At 38.9% G+C, this 21,796-nt stretch overlaps 1 protein-coding gene across 6 annotated transcripts; it reads right to left on the bottom strand.

Moving 5' to 3' along the window:
* Positions 1-4,213: 4,213 nt before the first annotated feature.
* C5H5orf47 (chromosome 5 C5orf47 homolog) lies at positions 4,214-21,517 on the bottom strand. Of its 6 annotated transcripts, none has more exons than XM_518108.7 (5): positions 20,798-21,517; positions 12,112-12,197; positions 10,551-10,650; positions 9,115-9,150; positions 4,214-6,076 (listed from the first exon to the last, which is right to left on the bottom strand). In XM_518108.7, the coding sequence occupies exons 1-4, from the start codon at positions 21,120-21,122 to the stop codon at positions 9,131-9,133; spliced, it is 531 nt and encodes a 176-aa protein (XP_518108.5). In that variant the 5' UTR covers positions 21,123-21,517; the 3' UTR covers positions 4,214-6,076; positions 9,115-9,130. The 6 variants fall into 6 exon arrangements, with proteins under 6 accessions (XP_518108.5, XP_016809708.3, XP_016809709.3 ...); XM_016954219.3 differs by having other exon boundaries at positions 4,214-4,951; positions 20,798-21,235; XM_054684786.2 differs by having other exon boundaries at positions 4,315-4,466; positions 20,798-21,235.
* Positions 21,518-21,796: the final 279 nt, after the last annotated feature.

Below are 21,796 nucleotides of genomic sequence, written 5' to 3'. Positions count from 1 at the left end.
AACTACATTAAATGTAAATGATCTAAATATATGCATACCAATAAAAGACAGACATTGTCAGAGTAGATTAAAAAAACATGACCCAGCTATATGTTGTCTATAAAAAACTCATTTCAAATATAGTGATATAGGCAGGTTGAAAGTAAAAGAATGGAAAAAGATACAATAAAATGAAAGCAGGAATATTTATATTATTATCAGATAAAATAGACTTAAGAACAAAGAAAATTACCAGACAAAAAAGGGCATTATATAATGATAAAGGATCAATTACCAAGAAGACTTAGCAGTCCTAAATATGTATGCACCAAATAATAAAGCTGCAAAATATGTGAAGTAAAAACTGTGAGAACCTAAAGAATAGAAAAACATACAATTGGAGACATCAACACACGTCTTTTAACAACTGATAGAATAACTAGACAGAAAATCATCAAGGATACAGAAGAACTCAGCATCAACCAAGAGAATCTAATAGACATCTGTTGAACACTTATCAGTAGTAGAATATATATTCTTTTCAAGTGCCCATGAAACCTATACCAAGATAAGTCATATCATTGGCCATCAAACAAGCCTCAACAAATGTAAAGGGACTGAAATCATACAGAGTGTGTTCTCTGACCACAATGGAATCATTCTAGAAATCAATAAAGAATAACAGGAAAATCTCAACAATTAGAAAGTAAACAACATATTTCTACATAATCTACAAGTCAAAGAGGGAATCTCAAGGAAAATCAAAAAATACATTTAAGTAAACCAAATTTAAAACACTTAGAATCTGAGCTATTTGATCAGGAGGAAAAAAGAGAAAACACAATATATCAAAATCTGTGGGATACAGCTAAAGTGGTGTTGACAGAAAAACTTATAACACCAAATGCATATAGTAGAAAAGATGAAAAGTCTCAATAATGTAAGCATTCTTTTCAAGAATATAAAAAAGAGGAGTAAAATAAAACCAAAGCAAACACAAGAAAGGAAATAGTAAATAGAAATGAAAGAAATTGAAAACAGAAAAACGAGAGTTCCTGGGTGGCCACTGATGAAGGATGGCAAAATCATCTGGCCATCATTCCATTTTCTTAATTTCCAGTATCTCTCCAGGACACTGGAGGATTATTTTTTTTCTTTTAAGATAGAGTCTTGCTCTGTCACCCAGGCAATTGTACAGTGGTGCAATCTCGGCTGACTGCAACCTCTAGGACACTGGAGGCTTTCTAGCGGGCATTTCTAGCTAGTGCAACCGAAGTGGATGATATGAGGATTAGACTACCTGCTCATGTAACTTGCTTGTGCTCTCTGGTCCTGCTCAGTCTTCAGTCCAGATGCACTATTTCCATTTTATGATAGTCTACTGCTAGTACTCAATTTTTTTTACTTGGTAAGTCTGATAGAATCCTATTTATAAAGTGAAGTCCCAGATCCAGTCATTTGGTGCCTCAAGACCAATAAATCTGTCTCTACCAGAACCAGAATCATGTCAGAAGTTGTTTTTCTTTCTTTCTTTTTTTTTTTTTTTTTTTGAGATGGAGTCACCCAGGCTAGAGTGCAGTGGCGCGATCTTGGCTCACTGCAAGCTCTGCCTCCCGGGTTCATGCCATTCTCCTGCCTCAGCCTCCCGAGTAGCTGGCACTTACAGGCGCCCGCCACCGAGCCCAGCTAATTTTTTGTATTTTTAGTAGAGACGGGGTTTCACCGTGTTAGCCAAGATGGTCTCGATCTCCTGACCTCGTGATCCACCCGCCTCAGCCTCCCAAAGTGCTGGGATTACAGGCGTGAGCCACCACGCCTGGCCCAGAAGCTGTTTTTCAAAAGGCATTTAATTCTATGCTGTGGACAGCATGACTCTGATCCATAATCCCATTACAGGGCCCGTGTTAGGCTTTCCATAAGCAACATACTACATCTTTTCTCACTACTGACATCTCTAACATCATAAGGTCTTCCAGTTCATATGACTCCAGCAGCAGGACTGCTTACACCACAGCCTGGAACTACTGCAGAGCCCTTTCCTGCACTGTGTCTCATTCAAAGTTAACAACCTTCTGTGTCACCTAATACATGGGCCGGATCAATATTCCTAGGTGAACAATATATTACTTCTAGGAATACAAAGAGGACTACCATGCATGTGCTTCAGTTTTTGTGGTGAGGGAATCAAGATGTGAGCAGTGATTTTCACTCTGGAAGGGATATCCTAGCATACCCATGGCCATTGGACCCCTAAAAATATCACTCAAGCTTTCTACATTGGACTCCTAAAATCTTCACTGAAAATCCAGGCAGGTCCCTGAATCTTTGTAGCATTTATCTTCCACCCTTGGGAGCACACACGTCTTTTACCAAGGCCTCCAGTATACGAGCCACCTGTTGCTTGTTCTGCTGATCAGCATAAAGTTATTAATGTAATGATCAGTGTGAAATTCTGTGGGATGAACAAGCAGTACAGATCTCTTTGGACTACATTATTATGAAAGGTAGGAGAGGACTGGGTGCGGTGGCTCATGCCTGTAATCCCAGCACTTTGGGAGGCCAAGGTGGGAGGACCACCTGAGCTCAAGAGTTCGAGACCAGCCTGGCTAATACAGTGAAACCCCATCTCTACTAAAAATACAAAAAAATTAGCCGAGTGTGGTGGCACACACCTGTAGTCCCAGCTACTCAGGAGGCTGAGGCAGGAGAATCACTTGAACCTAGGGGGCGGAGGTTCCAGTGAGCCAAGATCGCATCACTGCACTCCAGCCTCAGCATCAGAGCGAGACTCCCTCTCAAAAAAAAAAAAAAAAAGGTAGGAGAGTTAACATAGCCCTGAGGCAAAACCTTAAGTAAATACTGTCTGCCCCATGTGAATACAACTGTGTGACCTTTTCTGATTCAAATGGAAAAGAATGCATCTGCCACATCAATTGCTATATACCATGCTCCTGCTCTAACAATGGTACCTGTCTAGCAAAGCAGCTGTGTTCAGAGCTACTATTCAATTAACTTTGTAGTAGTCTACAGTCCTTTGGGTCTTTAATGGTAGCAATAATTTGTCACCCTCCTCCCATTCCACAGAATGTGATCTTATTATTATTATTATTACTGTTATTGTTATTATCTTGGCTGGGAGAAAGGAGGCAGTTTTAGGCATTTCTACTTGTCCTTCCTCACTGTGATAACTCTTACTCCACCAGACAAGCATCCAACGTAAGAGTTACTCCAACTGCCAGGTATATCAATTCCAATTATACACCCAGGGCCTGGGGAGATGGCTATTGGGTAGGTTTCTAAACCCAGTGGGCCCATTGTGAGAGTCTCAGGCTATCTCTGGTGCAGTTCTAAGAATTTTTCAGAAAGACAAACAGAGAACCTTTGAGGCCTGTCTTGGAGAAACACACCTGCCTTAAAATCCTTACCATGTTAATCATTGGCTTGGGAGCAACTTGTTGGGAAGAATGGCTTCATACAAATGTAGTAGAATTCACAATACAGCACAGCTGGGCTATCAGTCAATTATGCCCCTGTGGTGGGAAATCCAAGAAGCACATTTTCATGGCTGCCATAGGTATAGTCCATGACTCAGGAACTGGAATACTACTGCAGCAGCATACCACCACCTAACTCGGCATTCTCCCTAAAATAAAATGCTGCACTAGTGCTGTTCCCCATCTACTCCCAGGCTGTCCAGCCACCCAACTCCCACAGACCCGCTCCTAAACTCAAGACCATTATTTCACTATTTTATAAGTTTACTCCCATAAGATTCCCAGATTACCCAAGACTTTTCCCAAATTTTAACATTTCCTCAGCTTATATTGGATGTAAAAATACCCTGAATTTAATTAGTTCCTATGCTTAAATATTCCACTGTTTGTTTGTTTTTTCTCATGAAAGTTTACCTGAAACCTTTCAGGTGACCTGGAATAAATGGCTGAATGATATTTTGAAGTATTGACGCTTCTTCACCATTCTGTACTCACCAAAATTTTTCATTAAAACCACTAGAAGATCTCTTCCCTCCCTTCCCTGCACCACTAAGCATGAAACAACCACTGCAGAACCCAAACCATAAGTTGCAAATATTAGACTATTGGGCTAAAATAAAATGCCTTTCATCCACACAGAGGAAAGAGTCAGATATAGACTTGGTGAGTGAATGTTTCTACTCATGAAAACTAGACAAATGACACTTTGGGCTGGAGATGAAGAGAAGGCAGGACCACAATGCAGTCTGAAGTCTTTAATGTAGCAGGGGTGGGTCATTAGCCCCTACTGAAATTATAGAACAGAAATAAGCTAAAGTATTGCAGCTTATGTTCAGCGATGTATCAGTAAAGAAAAGTCTTATGTTTATTATATTCTATTTAACATAACAGATTGAACACATATTCACCAGAAATTATTAAACAAAAATTAAAAGATTTAGAACAAATATTTAGAACATTCATTTCAGTGGGAGTCTTCATTCCTCCATGGTTCTAGAACAGTGAAATAAACTGAGTTTGTATCCAGCATTAGACTCTTATTTTAAATCTAACAAATATTGATATACCTAATAAATTAAAACAGACTACTATGTCAAGTTGTATAAGTCACATAAACATACATTGAAGCAAACCTAAAATTCTCATTCACATTCACTACAAAACTTTATGCAGCATAAATTACAGTATAAACAGTGTAAATAGGTCTCATTTTGCAATGGACTTCAGTTGCATAAGCTAAAATTTGAAGCTTCACCCAAGGATTTAGCAGCCTGAAATTTACCCAGCATAATATAAAGAAGTTGTGTGACCCTCCATGCAGGGAAACTTGAGAGCCTACATGGCAAAAAAACCGAGGCCATTTCCCCAGGCAATGTGTCCTTCATCTGGAAACAGGTGGATTTGATAAATAGTCACTAGAAGATCATGTTACCACAAATTCTACACTGTCGTAGTCTCCTGAAGTAATTAAGTTACAACTATTAGAGGAAAAAACAAAACTATGAATTACTTTACAGTCCTTACAACTTGTACTATTTCATGAGAATTTTGTATATTAACACTTTGTAATACCTTTGTAAAATAATTAGGAAGCCCACCTTCTCAATGCCCCCCAAAAAGAATGGATGTCATCACTGTAATCATCCTGGATATAAAAGTACCTGTCACTCCAAGGGAAAGAAGCAACTAGAGTACACAGAATTTGATCATGAACAAGCCTCATTTTGTCTTTCCCTCCTAAGTTTCCAGTTCCACCTAGGTCTTTGATTCAATTTAGAAAGAGAGATCATACCAGCAAAAAAGCAGAAAAACTGGCGGAGGTAAAAGTTGATTACTATTTAATGTTGAGTAGAAAAAAAGGACTTATTAAACAATACTTCTAAATGATTTTCAGAATTCTAATCCTCTCATTCATTGACTTAAAAATAATGTATTACTTAGGGGCCTGGCAAGGTAAAGGGCATCTCCTCTGATCTTTGCCCAAAAATTTTCCTAAAATACTCCATATTATAATACAGTCCATTATAATATATCCATATTATAAATGCATACATTTACTAATTTTCCTTAGGATGAAAAGATGGCTTAAATAATCATTAGCTTAGTTTTAACACCCAAAATAATCGTTGCTATGTAAATTCTAAGGTTTTTTCCATAAAATAATTGAGAAGTTTAGAGGAAGCCAAAAACAATTTAAATGAATCCAAGTTTAATTTAAAAGTTACATCTAAAAGAAGAGATGAACAAAGCAGCAGTTGTAGACTCATTAATAAAATGGAAAAGCTGGTAATTATAAAATTCATGCAATTGCATTGATATGCTAATTAAATTTTATGTATGAGGTTAATTTAAAAGTATGTAGAATAAGTATTAATTCTGAAAATAACACTTGCATGCATATGGTAACAATATTTAACTAAAGGTATTATTAAGTAGCAAAGAAATACTATTAATTTATAAAGGAGGTAGTTTTTCTGTTCGACTACTAAAGTCCCAATTCTAATAAAACACATCAAAATTAACAAATAATTATGATTCATTTAATGTTTCATCTTTAGATTCTTCATACTCTTCTTTGGGAAACATCCAAAGATAGGTTAATCCTAAATTTAAAAATGACAAAATTGAGTTCTTGTTAATATAAAATATCATCATCCGTAGTCACTGAAAATTTTTAGCATTTCTAAGGCTATAAAGCAACAGTTAGAAACTCCCTGTACTTATTGTTTTAATGACTTTTACTTTCTCTAGTTGAACATAAAAAGTTTCCAACAGACTCAATATGTAACTCATATTTTTCTTTTCAACTCCAACTCCTGCTAATACCCTTGGTGACTTCAACAGTCCCATTTGCAAGAAATGTGTCACAGAAACATTGTGTCACAGGCTTTCACCTCCAGGCCACTTACTCACAACCAAGGCCATTGCCTAGACACTGTCATCACTGGAAGTTGTGCTTTACCTCTAGGTGCTGAAACTTTTCAAATGTTCCTAGATGACATATTTTTATGCTCCTACTTTTTATACCCTTATACTCTCACTAAGCAAGGTCTCTGCCCTCCTTCGAACTCCAAATCCCTTGATCTCCTGCGAATTTCATGTCTCCCTCCTCAGCCCCACAATCATCTCTCTCATTACTCCTGATTAAGTCCCTATAATCCCTGACTCCAAAACTGAAAATTCCTCTTTATCCTCGGCATTGCGTGATACTCTGTACTCAGTCCTCTCCTCTCTCCATCTTCACATTAAAGTCTTCACCTACATCTACTGTTAGAACTACATATGACCTTTATGCACTACAGATATCACACTACCTCCTGTACAACACTTCCAATAACTTGCTTAGCATTTTTTCCTGAGTACCTCACTATTACCTAAAATTCAACATGCCAAAAGTAAAACTCAGTACCTTCACAAAATGAGTCCTTTCTCCTGACTTCCTTATTTCTTATTCACTCTCAAAACTCAGTATCATCTTATCCCCATACCTGATCATCTAACTCCTCTCTGCACCCTCTGCAACCCTCATTTGAGTGCATTTTACTTTTCACTTGGATGCTATTACAATCCCCAGATTTTCTTTTTCACCTCCTATTTCACCTCCATTCCAAATCTTTCCACAAATGACATCATATTCTTTCTAAAATGCAAATCTGATAGCTCCACTGCTTTAAAATGTTCTATATATTCATAAAGAAACAAGATATTTGCATACTCTTACTATCTTCCTATGAAATACTAATTAAAAAAGAAAAAATAGTAACTATAAATGGATAACAACTTAACCAAGAGCTCAAAGTTAACATCATCAATAAGGGATCAGTGAAGATCACATAACTCAAGATGCAATCCTTTGGGAAGTTACATTATATATACAACGTTCCAGCCAAAAAATGCATAACATGAATCAAATCATAAGTAGGCATGAGCAAGTCTTGAGAAATAGCCTGAAAAATGATGGGCCTGTATTCTTCAAAAATATCAGTATCAAAAAAGACAAAGCCTGACAAACTGCTACAGATTAAGGAAGACCAAACAGACACGACAGCTAAACACAATACATGATCCTGAACTGTATATCTAGTACCAAAATTTTTTTTAAATTCCTATTAAAAACACTATTGGGGCAATAGGGAAAAAAGTGAAATGTAGGCTATAAATTATGTTTGATATTGATGTTCAATTTCCTGACTCTGATAACTGTAGTGTGGTTATACAAAAGATACCCTTGCTCTTAGGTTATATACACTGAAGTATTTACACAGAGAGAGAAGAAGAATGAGCAAGCAAACGTGGCAAGATGTTAAAAAACAGCGAATCTTAGTAAACAATATACTGGAGTGCTTTGTATTAGCCTAATCATCTTTCTGTACATTTGAAATCATTTAGAATAAAAGATTAAGAAAATATTCCATCTCTTCATTCCCTACTGAATGAAGTACAAATCCTCAGCCCAAAATTCAAGTTAGACTCTTTGAAATACTATCTCAGTATACTTTTATACCTTTCTTAGGTTACTGTGTTAAAGAATTTTTAATCAAAGTGTACATTCCCTAATCGTTTTCTTGACTCCATGAATTTGCTCATGTTCATGTCTAAAATATACTCTCGGCTGGACACAGTGACTCACGGCTGCAATTCCAACACTTTGGAAAGCTGAGGCAGTAGGATCACTTGAGGCCAGGAGTTCAAGACCAACCTGGGCAACATAGCTAGACCCCCACCTATACAAAACAAAAATTTAACTAGCCAGGCATGGTGGTGCATACTTGTAGTCCTATCTACTTGGGAGGGAATGCTGAAGTGGGAGGATCACTTGAGTCCAGGAGTTAGAGGCAGCAGTGGGCTACGATTGAGTCACTATACTCCAGGTTGGGTACAGAGTAAAACCCTGTCTCTTTAAAAAAAAAAAAAGAAAAAAAAAAGAAAAAAGATAACTGTATGTAGATTTCAGTAGAGGTGACAAAAAAAGAAATAAGTAGAACAGCCTAAAGAAAACCAGAGGTACATGACCAGAGGTCAAGGGTAGGATGAGATTTAAGGGTAATATACCCAGGAAGAGTAGTTGAAGCTATAAAAATCTGTGAGTTATCTCAGAGTGAATATGTAAAGAGAGAATGGGACCAACAATCACTCCTAGGACAGCATTTGTTATTAGGTGGTAGCAAAGGTAAATATGGTAAGTGAGGCAGGACAAGGGCCATAACACAGCCTACAGGACACTAAGACATAAAAAGGAGCAGTAGTAAGATAGCATTAAATATGACAGCATATTCAAAGGAAAAGAGGACTAAGTAGAGGTATAAATGAAAAGAAGAAGATTCTGCCCTCAGAATAATGTAGTATATTGTACCTTCAGAGGGTACGATAGAAAAAAAGAAAGAAAAAGAAGAAGAAGGAAAAACATGGAGTACAGAGAGAGAATTTCTAATAGCATGATGGACATGGGGCCCAAATGAAGTTTTAAAGGTCAGTAAGTATTATAATGAGTGCCTACTATGTGCCAAACATTGTATTTAAGAAAGGAAATAGGCTGGAATTAGCAATGATTGGTTATACACTAATGTTTGGAGAAGGGAGGATACAGAAGGGAAGGGAAAAAAATCTATATTCTATAATTATTACCTAAATAAATTCTTACCAGAAGATAAGAAGATTCATCTTGTGTAATTTGAGCCTGCAAACAACATAAAAAATAAGGAAAATTTAAGTTGGCCTCTAGCACTGGTTTTCCCATTAATAAATACACATTATGGAATACAAGTTATAATACATTTTTAAACATAATTATTAGTTTTATAAAGAAGTTCTGTAATCTAGTTTAACACTGTAATGTAAAATAATGAACTGGTTTACCAGAGGCTATTTATGAAAAACACAGCATATTATTTTAAGTTGTTAAATAATCCTTACAAGATTACATTTAAGAGAAGGCCTCTTGCTGAGGCAGAAAAGAACCCAACAAGTTCAAAGTTATGCAGTGATCTGAATTAGCACTCAGAAGTATGTCCAGGTTTTTTGCACACTGCTCTGCCTATTCAAACATCCTTTTCATTTAAGATACCTCTGACTTCTTTTTCCTATCCACCCCCCACCTCATTCTCCTTCTTAAATGGATAAGCAAAGTGAAACACATTATCACTAATATGCCATTATTGCAAACAATTCATGCTACCACTGATGCAATATTATATGAACCATAAGTTTCCACTGCTTGCAAAATGGCATTCTGTTTTCATGATTATCTTATGTAAATATTCTTCATGAAATTAAATACTGCAATTTTACTGACTATGAAATAGAAGTTGCCATAGAATGACTGTACTAAGAACTCACAGAAACATTCATGATAGCATGTGCAGGAAAGAAAGACATGTTAACAAAAGAAATGCACGTTAAGGAAAGAAAATAACTTGTGATTTATCAATTCACATTGCATTATTGGTTACATAAATTTTATCCAACTTAATTTTTTTAAAATCCAGAACTACAAATTATTTTGATAAACACACCAGACTACATCTAATTTCGCTCTGACCACAATATCAACTCAATAGTGATGCAGCTTTAGAGCACAGTTTAATTCATGAGTTGTTTTCCAGGAATGAAATAATGACATCAAGGCTATAACTCAAGGGTAGATCTTTGTTAAATGCATTAAGTAGGAATGTAGCTTCCATGGAGAGGAAATGACTACATGAAGTGACACAATGTATAATTTTATATTGCAGTTAAAATGTTTTTCTTCATCAATACCGATGAGCTTCATAATTTGTATTTTTTAATTGGCATTAAAATTCACAGAAAAGTATGTTCCCTTTGCTCAGTAAATTCCAGTCAACACACACCTTCTACATTCCTCCACTCACTCCTATACCTGTGCTCTCTGCGCTCACTGCTTGCAGGTGCTCTGTACTTCTAATTATGATGAATAGTGATAATATGGTAGCCTCATTTCTATAGTTCTGTATATTGAATGTGACAATTAAGAAAACTACTGATCTCATGCAATCCCAGGATAACTAAACTGTTACAGAGGCCACTCTTTTTAATACAATAAAAATTGTGTTAACTTACTTTCACTAGATAACCTTTGGCATTTCAGCCTGTGTCTATATTTTTCATTTTCTTCAAGCATTCTTGAAATGACTTTGTATACTCTATTCCATACTAAAACCTTAAAAAGATAAGCACAGTAAAGGAATGCTGAGCAGAAAAGTAGGCATATATTTTCATGGAGGCAACTGGGAATGCCTCAACTGTGTTGTATGTCAATTGATATCATCATTATAAGGCTATATTAGCATTTAGAGAACTAAAACCTAAGTGTAATTGTTTACCCACGATCACTGAAATATCTGTTCTCTTTTTCAAAATTCCTAGAATTTCCTCCCTGTAGTATTTAAATTAACTGTCCTGGATGAAGTTGCCTTTCAAAGGCAATGACTATAAAGTCCTACCTAATCGATTCTAACACATTCCATTCTGAAAGCTAATTTTAAAAAATTGTGAATTTATATTCCAATGATTAAACCATTGGGCAATGATTTGATTTTTTTAAACATATTTTATTCCAGTTAAGAATTAAGTATTTCTCCTAGGACATACCAAAGCAATAGTACTAGAGAACATAAATATACTGGAATCGAAAGAACAAGGATTATAGAATCAAACAAATAGATCTAGGCTCAAATTCTAGCTTTGCCATTTTCCAGTTGCCTGGGAGAGTATTTTAATCTCATCTAGGAATAACTTCATACATTGGATTATAAGAATTAAGGAAAAAATATTTAATACATATGTAAAGCACTTACCCTAGTATCTGGCACACAATAATTAAAAGGAAGTATTGATTATTGCTCTTTTCTCCTCACCTAAAAGGAACTGGTTCTCAGAAGAAACATCTCTTAGTACAGTGGGAAAATTAGATGCTCACTCAAAATATATTTGGTGCAAGAGTTATTAACCTCTAATGCTATTTTATACCATACACGGATATCAAACAAACTCAAAGCTCAGAAACACCACAATGTTATGTGTCACTATCAACCAATAATTTCTTTAAACTGAATATAAACGATGCTGTGAAATATAAACATACAGTGGTAATCAAAGACTTGCAGAGCATCCGATCTTGAATATGTTCAAAACACTCAAGTTACCATGACATTTGGACAACTAGCAGCGAGAACAGCTCAGCAGCAGTGGATCATCCTTCTCAGATTGCCTGCTAGAAGCCTATTACATATTCCTTGTCTTTAAAAAGACCAATATAGATACATTATTATTTTCTATGAAATCTGTGATTTTCTTCTTATACTACATTATCTATCACAGTTTATTATATTCTGTGGAACATATATCATGCTTTGAAAAATCCTCCAGTGGGGTTACACTTTGATTAAAATGTGTTTTATACCTTCACTGGTATAACACTGGAAGGACAATTCTTTATGGTTAATAAATATTTCCAAACCCAGTTCCATTTCTTCTGAATTACTTCTATTTCTCATTTCAGAAAATTAAATTATTCAAAAGATGGTACTATTTTCACTGTCTTGAATATCTTTACACATTTGTATTTAGAGAGGATGATCTAAAATTCAAATATTGCTCATTCTCCTTTACAGCAATATACCTTTTTCTTTTTCTTCATTATTTTGGAAGCTTCATTCAATGGTATGGGAAAATCATACTTTTTAGCTGCATCCTTCTGGATTAAACCTAATTTTTAAGAAGAAAGTGAAAAGGTCAACATATATAAGGATTTACTATCTGAAAATAGAGACCATATAAATGTTTCTTGAGGTCTCCTTGGGGATTTTTATACTTGTTGGTATATTTCTGATCACCAGGTAATACTGGTTTACCAGTTCACTAATAACATGTTGAAAACAACCGAGAAAACTAGACATAATCTGGCAAGTACCCAGAAAATCATCCAGCTAGTTCAGTCTTCCTTTTCTGGTTTGTAAGGCTAGTCCCAAAAAGACCAACAACAGAATGAACAAATACCAGATAACACATCTTGCCCCAGTATATCTCTACAGTCTCCATTCTTCTCAGCGCAACTCCAGACAGACATTACACTTCCAACTACACAATACCTTGTGGTACCTCAAATGTATCTAATTTCTAACACTTTCAGCACACACACACACACACACACACCCTCCCAGGCAAATTTCTACCTGTTCTTCAAGACTCAGCTCACACGTACCTCTTCTCTACAGCCTTCCCTCAAACACATGCAGCTCAACACACAGCATGGATCTGAGAACACCTTCTTCATAGCACTCAGCCCACCTTTTTATCATGTGTTTCCTCCACTAGGCTCTGACCTCCTGGAGGGCAATGGCCATGTGTGTCTTAGTCATCTTTCCACTCACACTACCACACACATAATAGTACTAATAAGGGTTATCCAGAGTGAACGGGCTTCCTGAATACTCACTAAACCATGCTGCCTTCTCAAATGTTAACTGTTAGAAGAAAACCCAAGGGTTTGTTTTTCCAAAGACAAAATTATAAAATAATGAGCGTGTGTTCCCTGAAAGCCTTTATATTGGCTCTCATTTTGTCTAGAATATTCCCTCACCTCAACCCTTACCCACCTTGTTCCTGCCCTACCACCGCTCTATCTCTCACTTTCTTCTACTCTTTCAATACTTAGCTTTCCAGGGAGCCTTCTCTGATCTGACAAAGCACCGTCTGCTCAGGTATCATAGGATTTATCACACTGTTTACTTGAGGAGTGTGTTTTATTATTCACTAGAGATCCAGTATCCAATTCTATAGATATCAGCTATACAATAAGTATTCTATTTGTTGAATAAACTAGAATATGCTCTAAAATGGCATTTCGCAATTTGTGAGAAACATGCCACTGATTTGGAGCAGGTCACAGACATATAGACATAGCACTAAGGAATATTAACTCATATGGTGAGAAACTCATTCTCTCTCCAGTTTTTTTCAATATTCTGATTACATTTGGGAGAAAGTCTAAGTTTGGTAGCAGTATGTTATTAAGACTTCTCTAAGACTTGGTCGTCTCCCTTCGTGACCACAGACAACTCTCAGCAGACAACCTACTTAGCTAGAATTTAATAATATTGTTTTGCCTTTATTATATTTGTTTCTAATTAATTTCTATTTATAGCAAATGGTACAGTTTTCCACTGAAGTAATGATTTAAAGTGTTCTAAAAAGAAATTTAGTTAAAAGGGAAAATGTGCCTATTTAAATAAATATATTAAGTAAATAATAGTACAGATGATATGCAGATATGGCATAGGAAAATAATTTAAGTTTGGGAAACTCTGCTCTTCATAAACCCATATTTATCCTTCCCTCTAAATGCCTACAACCTTTGCAATACTATATTTGCATCATTCCCCAATGTTTCTTGTTTGTAAGTCTTACCAACATAGACCTATACTCCTTGAGAAAACACAGGAGTCATCAAGTCTACCCGTAATTACTTGGGGATCTAAAATACAAGTACAGAAGATGTGAAAAAGAAAAAAGACATATTTCTTCCACTCATTTTGTGTATTGTACTGAGACTAGCTCCAGTGTATTTCATGGATTTTGTCCTGACTTATGTTTCAAATCTTTCTCTAGTCCTCTTTCCACCCACTCTGACCCAGTCGTTCTTCCTAATCACTGTCATCACTGATCCATACTCGGTGCTTTGTTCACATGTTTTCCCCACCTAATTCTCCTATCTCAGACCCATGTGTAAATCTCATGGAGCTTCCACTACCATAAAGCCTTCCCTGATTCTCTCATTCCCCAAATTATTCACCACTTCCAAAACATTCATTTGTACTTCCACAATAGCATTCATCATCTTCCATTACATATAAATCATAAATGTAGCTTTCAAGTTCAGTAAGGACAGGGAACTGGCCTGATTTATTAGTCTTATTTGAAATGTTAGAAGAGTTGCTGATTTGCCTACTCCTGAATCTCTAAACTTCAGTACATTTCCAAACAGCTTACAAGTTTATCTTCCAGAAGTGCACCTGTCTCTGATAACTTTACTCCACCCCACCATTCAAAAATCTTCAGTGACTATAAAAATAACAGTCTCCAAGGTATTCCATAATGTGGTCCAAAACTTACTATTCATTCATTCATTCAATAAATAGTATATGTCCATTGTGTGCTAGACATGCTAATCACCATCTTCCCTTCAAGCCATCTCTGTTCAATGTGCCAGCATTTACTGGGCACTTATTCTGTGCCGAACACTGTGCTAGGCACTCTGCATGTATTACTTAATTTAACCTTCACAGCAAACCTTTAAGGTAGGAACCATTACCCCCATTTTACAGATAAGGACACTGAGAATAATAGTGGTTAACTAACTTGGCCAATATGATCCTGCTGATGAATGACAGAACCAAGGATTATGTCTTTCTGACTTCAAAGCCAATGCTCTTCATAACCTCTACTGTCCCACTAGTGACTTCTCTATTCATGTTCCCTGATTTTCTGCATCTATGCCTCTTCTTTCCTTGAACTTGACTATCAAAGCTATTCTCAGCTCACTCTTACAACATGCATATCTACTAGTTTATATTTCCATTATTCATTAATTAATAAGTCCCTTGAGAGCAGACTACTTGTCTGATACATCTGTGTCACTAACATCTGACCTAGTGCCCACAACATGATAGGTTTTAAATAAATGTTACTGAATGAATAAATTCATCTTTTTCCCTATAGAGGGTGACACATTTAATGAATGTCTACTTAATATTAACATCAAGGGCTGGGTGTGGTGGTTCACGCCTATAATCCCAGCACTTTGGGAGTCCAAGGTAGGTGGATCACCTGAGCTCAGGAGTTCAAGACCAGCCTGGCCAACATGTTGAAATCCCATCTCTACTAAAAATACAAAATCAGCCAGGCATGGTGGCACACGCCTGTGGTCCCAGCTACTTGGGAGGCTGAGGCAGGAGAATCACTTGAACCTGGGAGGCAGAGGTTGCAGTGAGCCGAGATCACACCACAGCACTCCATCCTGGGAGATAGTGCAAGACACTGTCTCAAAACAAAAACAAAAACAAACATTAAGTACACCCAAGACTGAGTAAAACCTAAGCACTTAAGCACTTTCTGGCTTGGTTTAAACATAAGTCTACCCCAGGACCCCCTTCCCTTGACTATAACCTTGGCTTCGCAAGCACAGCAGGGTGGTCACTAACGTTAGTGGCTCCATTATCCATCCAGTTGCCCAGCACAGAGACTTCAGACTTGGCCGCAATTCTTCCTTCTCTCTTTCAGTAAGCTATGTGATCCTGTCCATTCTGCCTCCGCTGCCAGTGCCTTAGTTCAGGCCTTCGCTCTTTCCACTGGACTACTGTAACTGTCTTGTAACTGTTCTCTGGCCTCCAATCTCTCCCACCCACCAATTCCTTTGTGGCAGAGGTAACAGGATCAGATCCAGAGGAAGGAGAACTAGGAGGTGGGAGCGGCTGGACTGAGAAGAAGCTCCAAAACACTTCCCAAAGCCTAACTTGCACCAAAAAAAGGTCATGGTCACTGTTTGGTGGTCTGCTGCCAGTCAGATCCACTATAGTTTTCTGAATCCCAGTGAAACCATTACATCTGAGAAGTATGCTCTGCAAATCGATGAGATGCACCGAAAACTGCAACACCTGCAGCCAGCATTGGTCAACAGTAAGGTCCGAATTCTCCACGACAACGACAGACCATGCACTGCACAATCAACGCTTCAAAAGTTGCACAAATTGGGCCACAAAGTTTTGCCTCATCCACCACATTCACCTGACCTCTTGCCAACCAACTACCACTTCTTCAGGCATCTGGACAACTTTTTGCAAGGAAAACGCTTCCACAACCTGCAGAACACAGAAAATACTTCCCAAGTGTTCGTCAAATCCCAAAGCGTGGACTTTTATACTACAGGAATAAACAAACTTATTTCTTGTTGGCAAAAATGTGTTTATTGTAATGGTTCCTATTTTGATTAATAAAGATGTGCTTGAGCCTAGTTATAATGACTTAAAATTCAAGGTCCAAAACCACAATTACTTTTGCACCAACTTAATAAATTATCAAAGTAAATTTGGTTTTGAAAGAATAGTAAACAAAATATTTATATATTTTTCAACTTGAGATTTTTTTTTCAGTCTAACCTGCCTCTAAGTCAATCTCCCCTGTACAGCACGGTCAGTAAATCTGACCCTACCACTTTTCTTTTTTCTTTTCTTTTTGAGACAAAGTCTTGCTTGTCACCCAGGCTGGAGTGCAGCGGCACGATCTCAGCTCACTGCAACCTCCGCCTCCTGGGTTCAAGCCATTCTCCTGCCTCAGCCTCCCCAGTAGCTGGGATTACAGCAGGCGCGCACCACCACACCCAGCTAATTTTTGTATTTTTGGCAAAGATGGGGTTTCACCATGTTGGCCAGGCTGGTCTCAAACTCCTGATCTCGTGATCTGCCCACCTTGGCCTCCCAAAGTGTTGGGATTACAGGCATGAGCCACCGCGCCTGGCTCCTATCACTTTTCTTATTCAAAATATTTTAAAGCAGGGCTTCTGGGTAGCTTAAGACAATAGCAAGTAAAAAACCACACCCTCAGCATCACTTTAAGACAAAGGATGCTGAAGCTGCAAAACAAGTGTAAGTAAAATGAGAAAAAAACATTAAATTGCTGCTCTATGATCCCATATGCCCTAGACCTACAGGGGCTCTGGCCAGCAGGGAAGAGAAACTAGAAATACTACAAAAATGCCTCAAAAGAGCTGACGTGACCAACATTAAGATTAAATGCATTCTAAATCTGAAAATAGTAAAAAAATAAATAAATAAATAAAAAATAACTAGGCAAATCAGAGTACAGACTATAGGGAAGAAATTTAAAGAGACAGACACAACACAGAATGCCAAGCATGCAATATAATGGACAGACTCAGTTTAAAGGGGCAAGCATGATTTAAAGGAGCAGTCTTTCAATGGCATGGTTTCTGAGGTGAAAAGAACAAAAAGGATGATAAATTAGGTCACAAAGAAAATACCAGTAACATCCATAAAATGAAGGCATCACAAACAATACTCTCTGATCACAATAAACCTAGAGTTTACTAGCAAAAATTAAAAATAAAAATCAGAGATGCGCTGAAAACTTAAATTTTAAATCTATTAAGCAACTATATGGAAAAGAGTTAAAAATTACAGAATTTCTTCTAAAAATAGTGACAACGAAAACACTACATATTGGAATCTATGGGATGTATTTAAAGTAGTGGTTAGAAGAAAATTCACTGCACTAAACACTTAATAACAATAATAAAAATAAATGAATTAAATTCCCTGCTCACAAAAAAAGTATAAGAAGAACAAAGTAAACCAAAAGAAAGCACAAGAAATAATAATATTAAAAGCAGAAATTAATGAGGAAGAGACTAGAGAAACAAAATATCTAACGAATAAATCAAAACCTTGATTTTTCTTTTCTAGAGACAGGTTCTCACTCTGTCTCTCCAGGCTGAAGGCCATATCATAGCTCACTGCAGCCTTGAACTGCTGGCCTTAAGCAATCCTCCCGTCTCAGCCTCCCAAAGTGGTAAACTTAGAGGTGTGAGGCACTGTACCGGGCCCAAATCTTAGTTTAGTAAAAAAAAAAAAAAAAAATAACAAAATAGACAAAATGTTGGCTAACTTGATCAAGAAAAAGACAGAGTACTCATATATATAGGAAAAGAAATGACAAGAGGGAAATAACCATTAAAACGCAAGAAAATGTTTAAACATCATAAGACACTACTTTGCAGACATCTATGCAAACAAATTTGGAAACCCAGATGAGACAGATAATTCCTTAAGGAAATACAGATTACTAAAATTGACCTATTAGAGTTAGGAAGCCTACAAAGATCAATCTCCATAGAAAATATAGAGAAGGTTATTAAGGAATTATCCCACAAAAAGCACTAGGTTCTAATAGTTACAGAAGAATTCTACCTAAGCTTCAAAGACAAGATAATCCTAACATTCTATAAATTATCCAAGAGCATAGAAAAGGAAAAATTCCTAATTCCTTTTATGAAGTAAACACAGCTCTGATACCTAAACCAGATAAAGGAGTACAAAGAAAAACTAAAGATCACTCTCTCTCCTGAATACTGATACAAAAATTATAAACAAATTATTAGCAGAGTCCAACACTGTATTAGGAAAATAACACACCAAAACCAAGTAGAATTTACTTCAGGAATGCAAGGTTGGTACAATAATTGGAAATCCATTTATATTACATTCCATATTAATAAACAAATCTAAAGAAAAAGAGTATCTCCATAGACCTGAGAAACCCTCTGACAAAAATCAACACCCATTCATGATTAAAAAAAAAAAAACACTGAAAAAATAAGTATGGAGGGATACTTTGTAATATTTGAAATATATAATCCTTAGTCACATAGCCAGTACCTGATTTAACGGGGAAACACTATAGGCATTTCCCCTATGGTCAGGAACAAGGCTAAGATGCCCGCTATCTCCAATACTATCCAACATTGCCGTTGAGGTATTAGCAAATGCAATTAGACAAAATAAATCTATTGCAGGCAAAGAATGGGTGAAAAAGAAATAAAATTATATCTCTTTACAAATAATATATATTGATACCTGGAAAATCATGAGAATCAAGGATAAAACTAATAATAAAAGTATCCAGTGAGTAAACAAAAACCAATAGGCTAAGTGAAAAAAGCCAGTCACAAAAGCCCACATACTCTATGATTCAACATATACGAAATGTCCAAAATGGTTAAATCTATGGAGACAGAAAACAGATTAGTACTTGGTTAGGGCTGGGCTTATGCGTAAAGGAGGGCAAATAGGGAGAATGGTGAGCAATGTTTAACGGATACAGGGGTTCTCTTGGGGTTAAAAATATTCTAAAATAGTGGTGATGGTTGAATATGTGAACTAAGCATGCAAAATGGGTGAATTGTATGCACTGTGAACTATAGTTTAATAAAGCTGTTATTCAGTAAGTACAGGTGATGGAAATGTTCTATATCTCAATTATGGTGGCAGTTACTAGGATGTGTATAAATCTGTCAAACCTCTTCAAAACATACGTAAATTAATCCTCAGTAAAGTTGACTTAGAAAAACCAACAGAGGTCCTGGCGCGGTGGCTCACGCCTGTAATCCCAACACTTTGGGAGGCTGAGGCGGGTGGATCACCTGAGGTCAAGAGTTCGAGATCAACCTGGTCAACATGGTGAAACCCCATCCCTGCTAAAAATAGAAAAAAATTAGCTGGGCATTGGTGGCAGGTGCCTGTAATCTCAACTACTTGGGAGGCTGAGGCAGGAGAATCACTTGAACCAGGGGAGCGCAGGTTGCAGTGAGCCAAGATCACGTCATTGCACTCTGGTCTGGGCAACAGGGCAAGACTCCATCTCAAAAAAAAAAAAAAAAAAAGAAAGAAAAAGAAAAACCAAGAGAGGCCTGGCCCAGTGGCTCATGCATGTAATCCCAGGGCTGTGAGGCTGAGGCAGGAGGATCAGTCGGGCCCAGAAGTTCGAGACCAGCCTGGGTAACACAGGGAGACCCCCCCATGTCTACAAAAGATAAAAAAAAGTAGCTGGGCATGGAGGTGCCCACCTGTGGTCCCAGCTACTCGGGAGGCTGAGGTCAAGGCTGCGATCAAGGCTGCAGTGAGCCTGTGATTGGACCACCACACTCCAGCCTGAGTGACACAGCAATACCCCGTCTCAAAAAAAAAAAAAAAATTGGCTTCCTATACACAGTGAGCATTTAGAGGGCATTTCGTAAAAAGAAACCCCATTTACAACAGCAAAGAAGATTAAATATTTAGGAATAAATTGATCAAGACATATGCAAAACCGATGGGAGGATAATTTTTGAATTGAAGACATTTCCTGATTTAAACGTAAAGCTCATGCTGTTTTTAGCCAGGATGACTTAACAGCATCCGGAAGTCAATCCTCCAGGTGAGGGGGTTTGCGAAGTCAACGAATCTCACTCAGCTGGAACGGAAACACGCAGGCCAAAAGCCTCCGAGAGGGGGCCGCAAAGGCTCCATTCAACAACCTCTCCTCTTATGTCAGGTGCCCCTGCCGGCCACAGCTGGCCCTCTGAAGGGAATTACTGGGCTTCTCCTTCGCCCCCGCGCGTGCTCGCAACACGGCCTGACAGGAAAGCTGCCCCCAGCCTCCCGCGTGCCGCAAGATGGCGCCCAGCAGCTGAGCCCGCTCCGCCCCGTCCCGCCCCGCCGCGCCCGGTCCCGCCCCGCCCCGCCCCGCTGCGCCACCTGCACGCGCCGACTGTCTGGTGCAGCTCTGAACTCTCGATGCCCGCAGCTGGGAGGAGGCAGAGGCCGCAGCCTCCACACCAGGGGTCGTGGGGACCCTGAGCTGGGAACCGAGGGGCAGCTCGCTGCTACTCTGAACGTCCGCCACCGCCATTGCTTCCCTCGGCTTCTCCTGGCGACAGGCTGCCCCAGGCCCCTGACCCCAAAGGCCTTGAGCTCCGCGGCCGCCCAGTTGCAGGACGCCACCGCACTGATGCGAGCCGAAGCGCGTCACATAGACGAAGCGCGCCGAGTCCTGCTCCCGACCCCGGCCTGCCGCCGCCATCGCAGCCTCAGTCAACGGCAGCCGGGCCCTCAGCAAACACGACGCTACAGGCGCCAGACTGCCCACTGTGCAGGCGAGGGATGCGGGAGCGGTTAGGGCCAGACCACCCTGCGGGGACTGGGGGGAGGGAGTTAGGGCCGGACCACCGCGTGAGGATTGGGGGGGTTAGGACCAGACCACCCTGTGGGGATGGGGGGGACAAAGGGTTAGGGCCGGACCATGGCACCGCGATGAGGGGGACGGGTTTAGGGCCGGACCACCCCCCTAGGGATGCGGTGACAGGGTTAGGGCCAGACCACCGCGTGGGGATGGGGGGAGGGGGTTACGGCCGGACCACCGGGTGGTGGAGTTAGGGCAGGACCGCCCAGTAGGGATGGGGTGACGGGGTTAAGGCCGGATCACCACGTGGGGGTGGCGGGGACCACCATGCAGGGTGGGGCAGGGAAGTTAGGGCCAGACCACTGCTGGGGGGCTGGAGGGAGAAAGCTGGGCTTGAGGAGCGAGGCAGCCGGTCACTGCGTGGGCTGCAGGAGTAGGGGAAGGGCACGCTGCTGGGAGGTGAGAGGCCCAGGGGAGATGGAGGGAAGTGGGAAGAGGGCGGGTGTTGGGTTGGGGACGATGACGAGGTGCAGACCCCTCAGAGGAAATGAGCTACTCCAAGAAGAGGGTGGGAG

The sequence above is a fragment of the Pan troglodytes genome, chromosome 4, assembly GCF_028858775.2.
Source record: "Pan troglodytes isolate AG18354 chromosome 4, NHGRI_mPanTro3-v2.0_pri, whole genome shotgun sequence".
Classification (NCBI taxonomy): domain Eukaryota; kingdom Metazoa; phylum Chordata; class Mammalia; order Primates; family Hominidae; genus Pan; species Pan troglodytes.
This window is presented reverse-complemented; position numbering and strand designations above follow the sequence as displayed.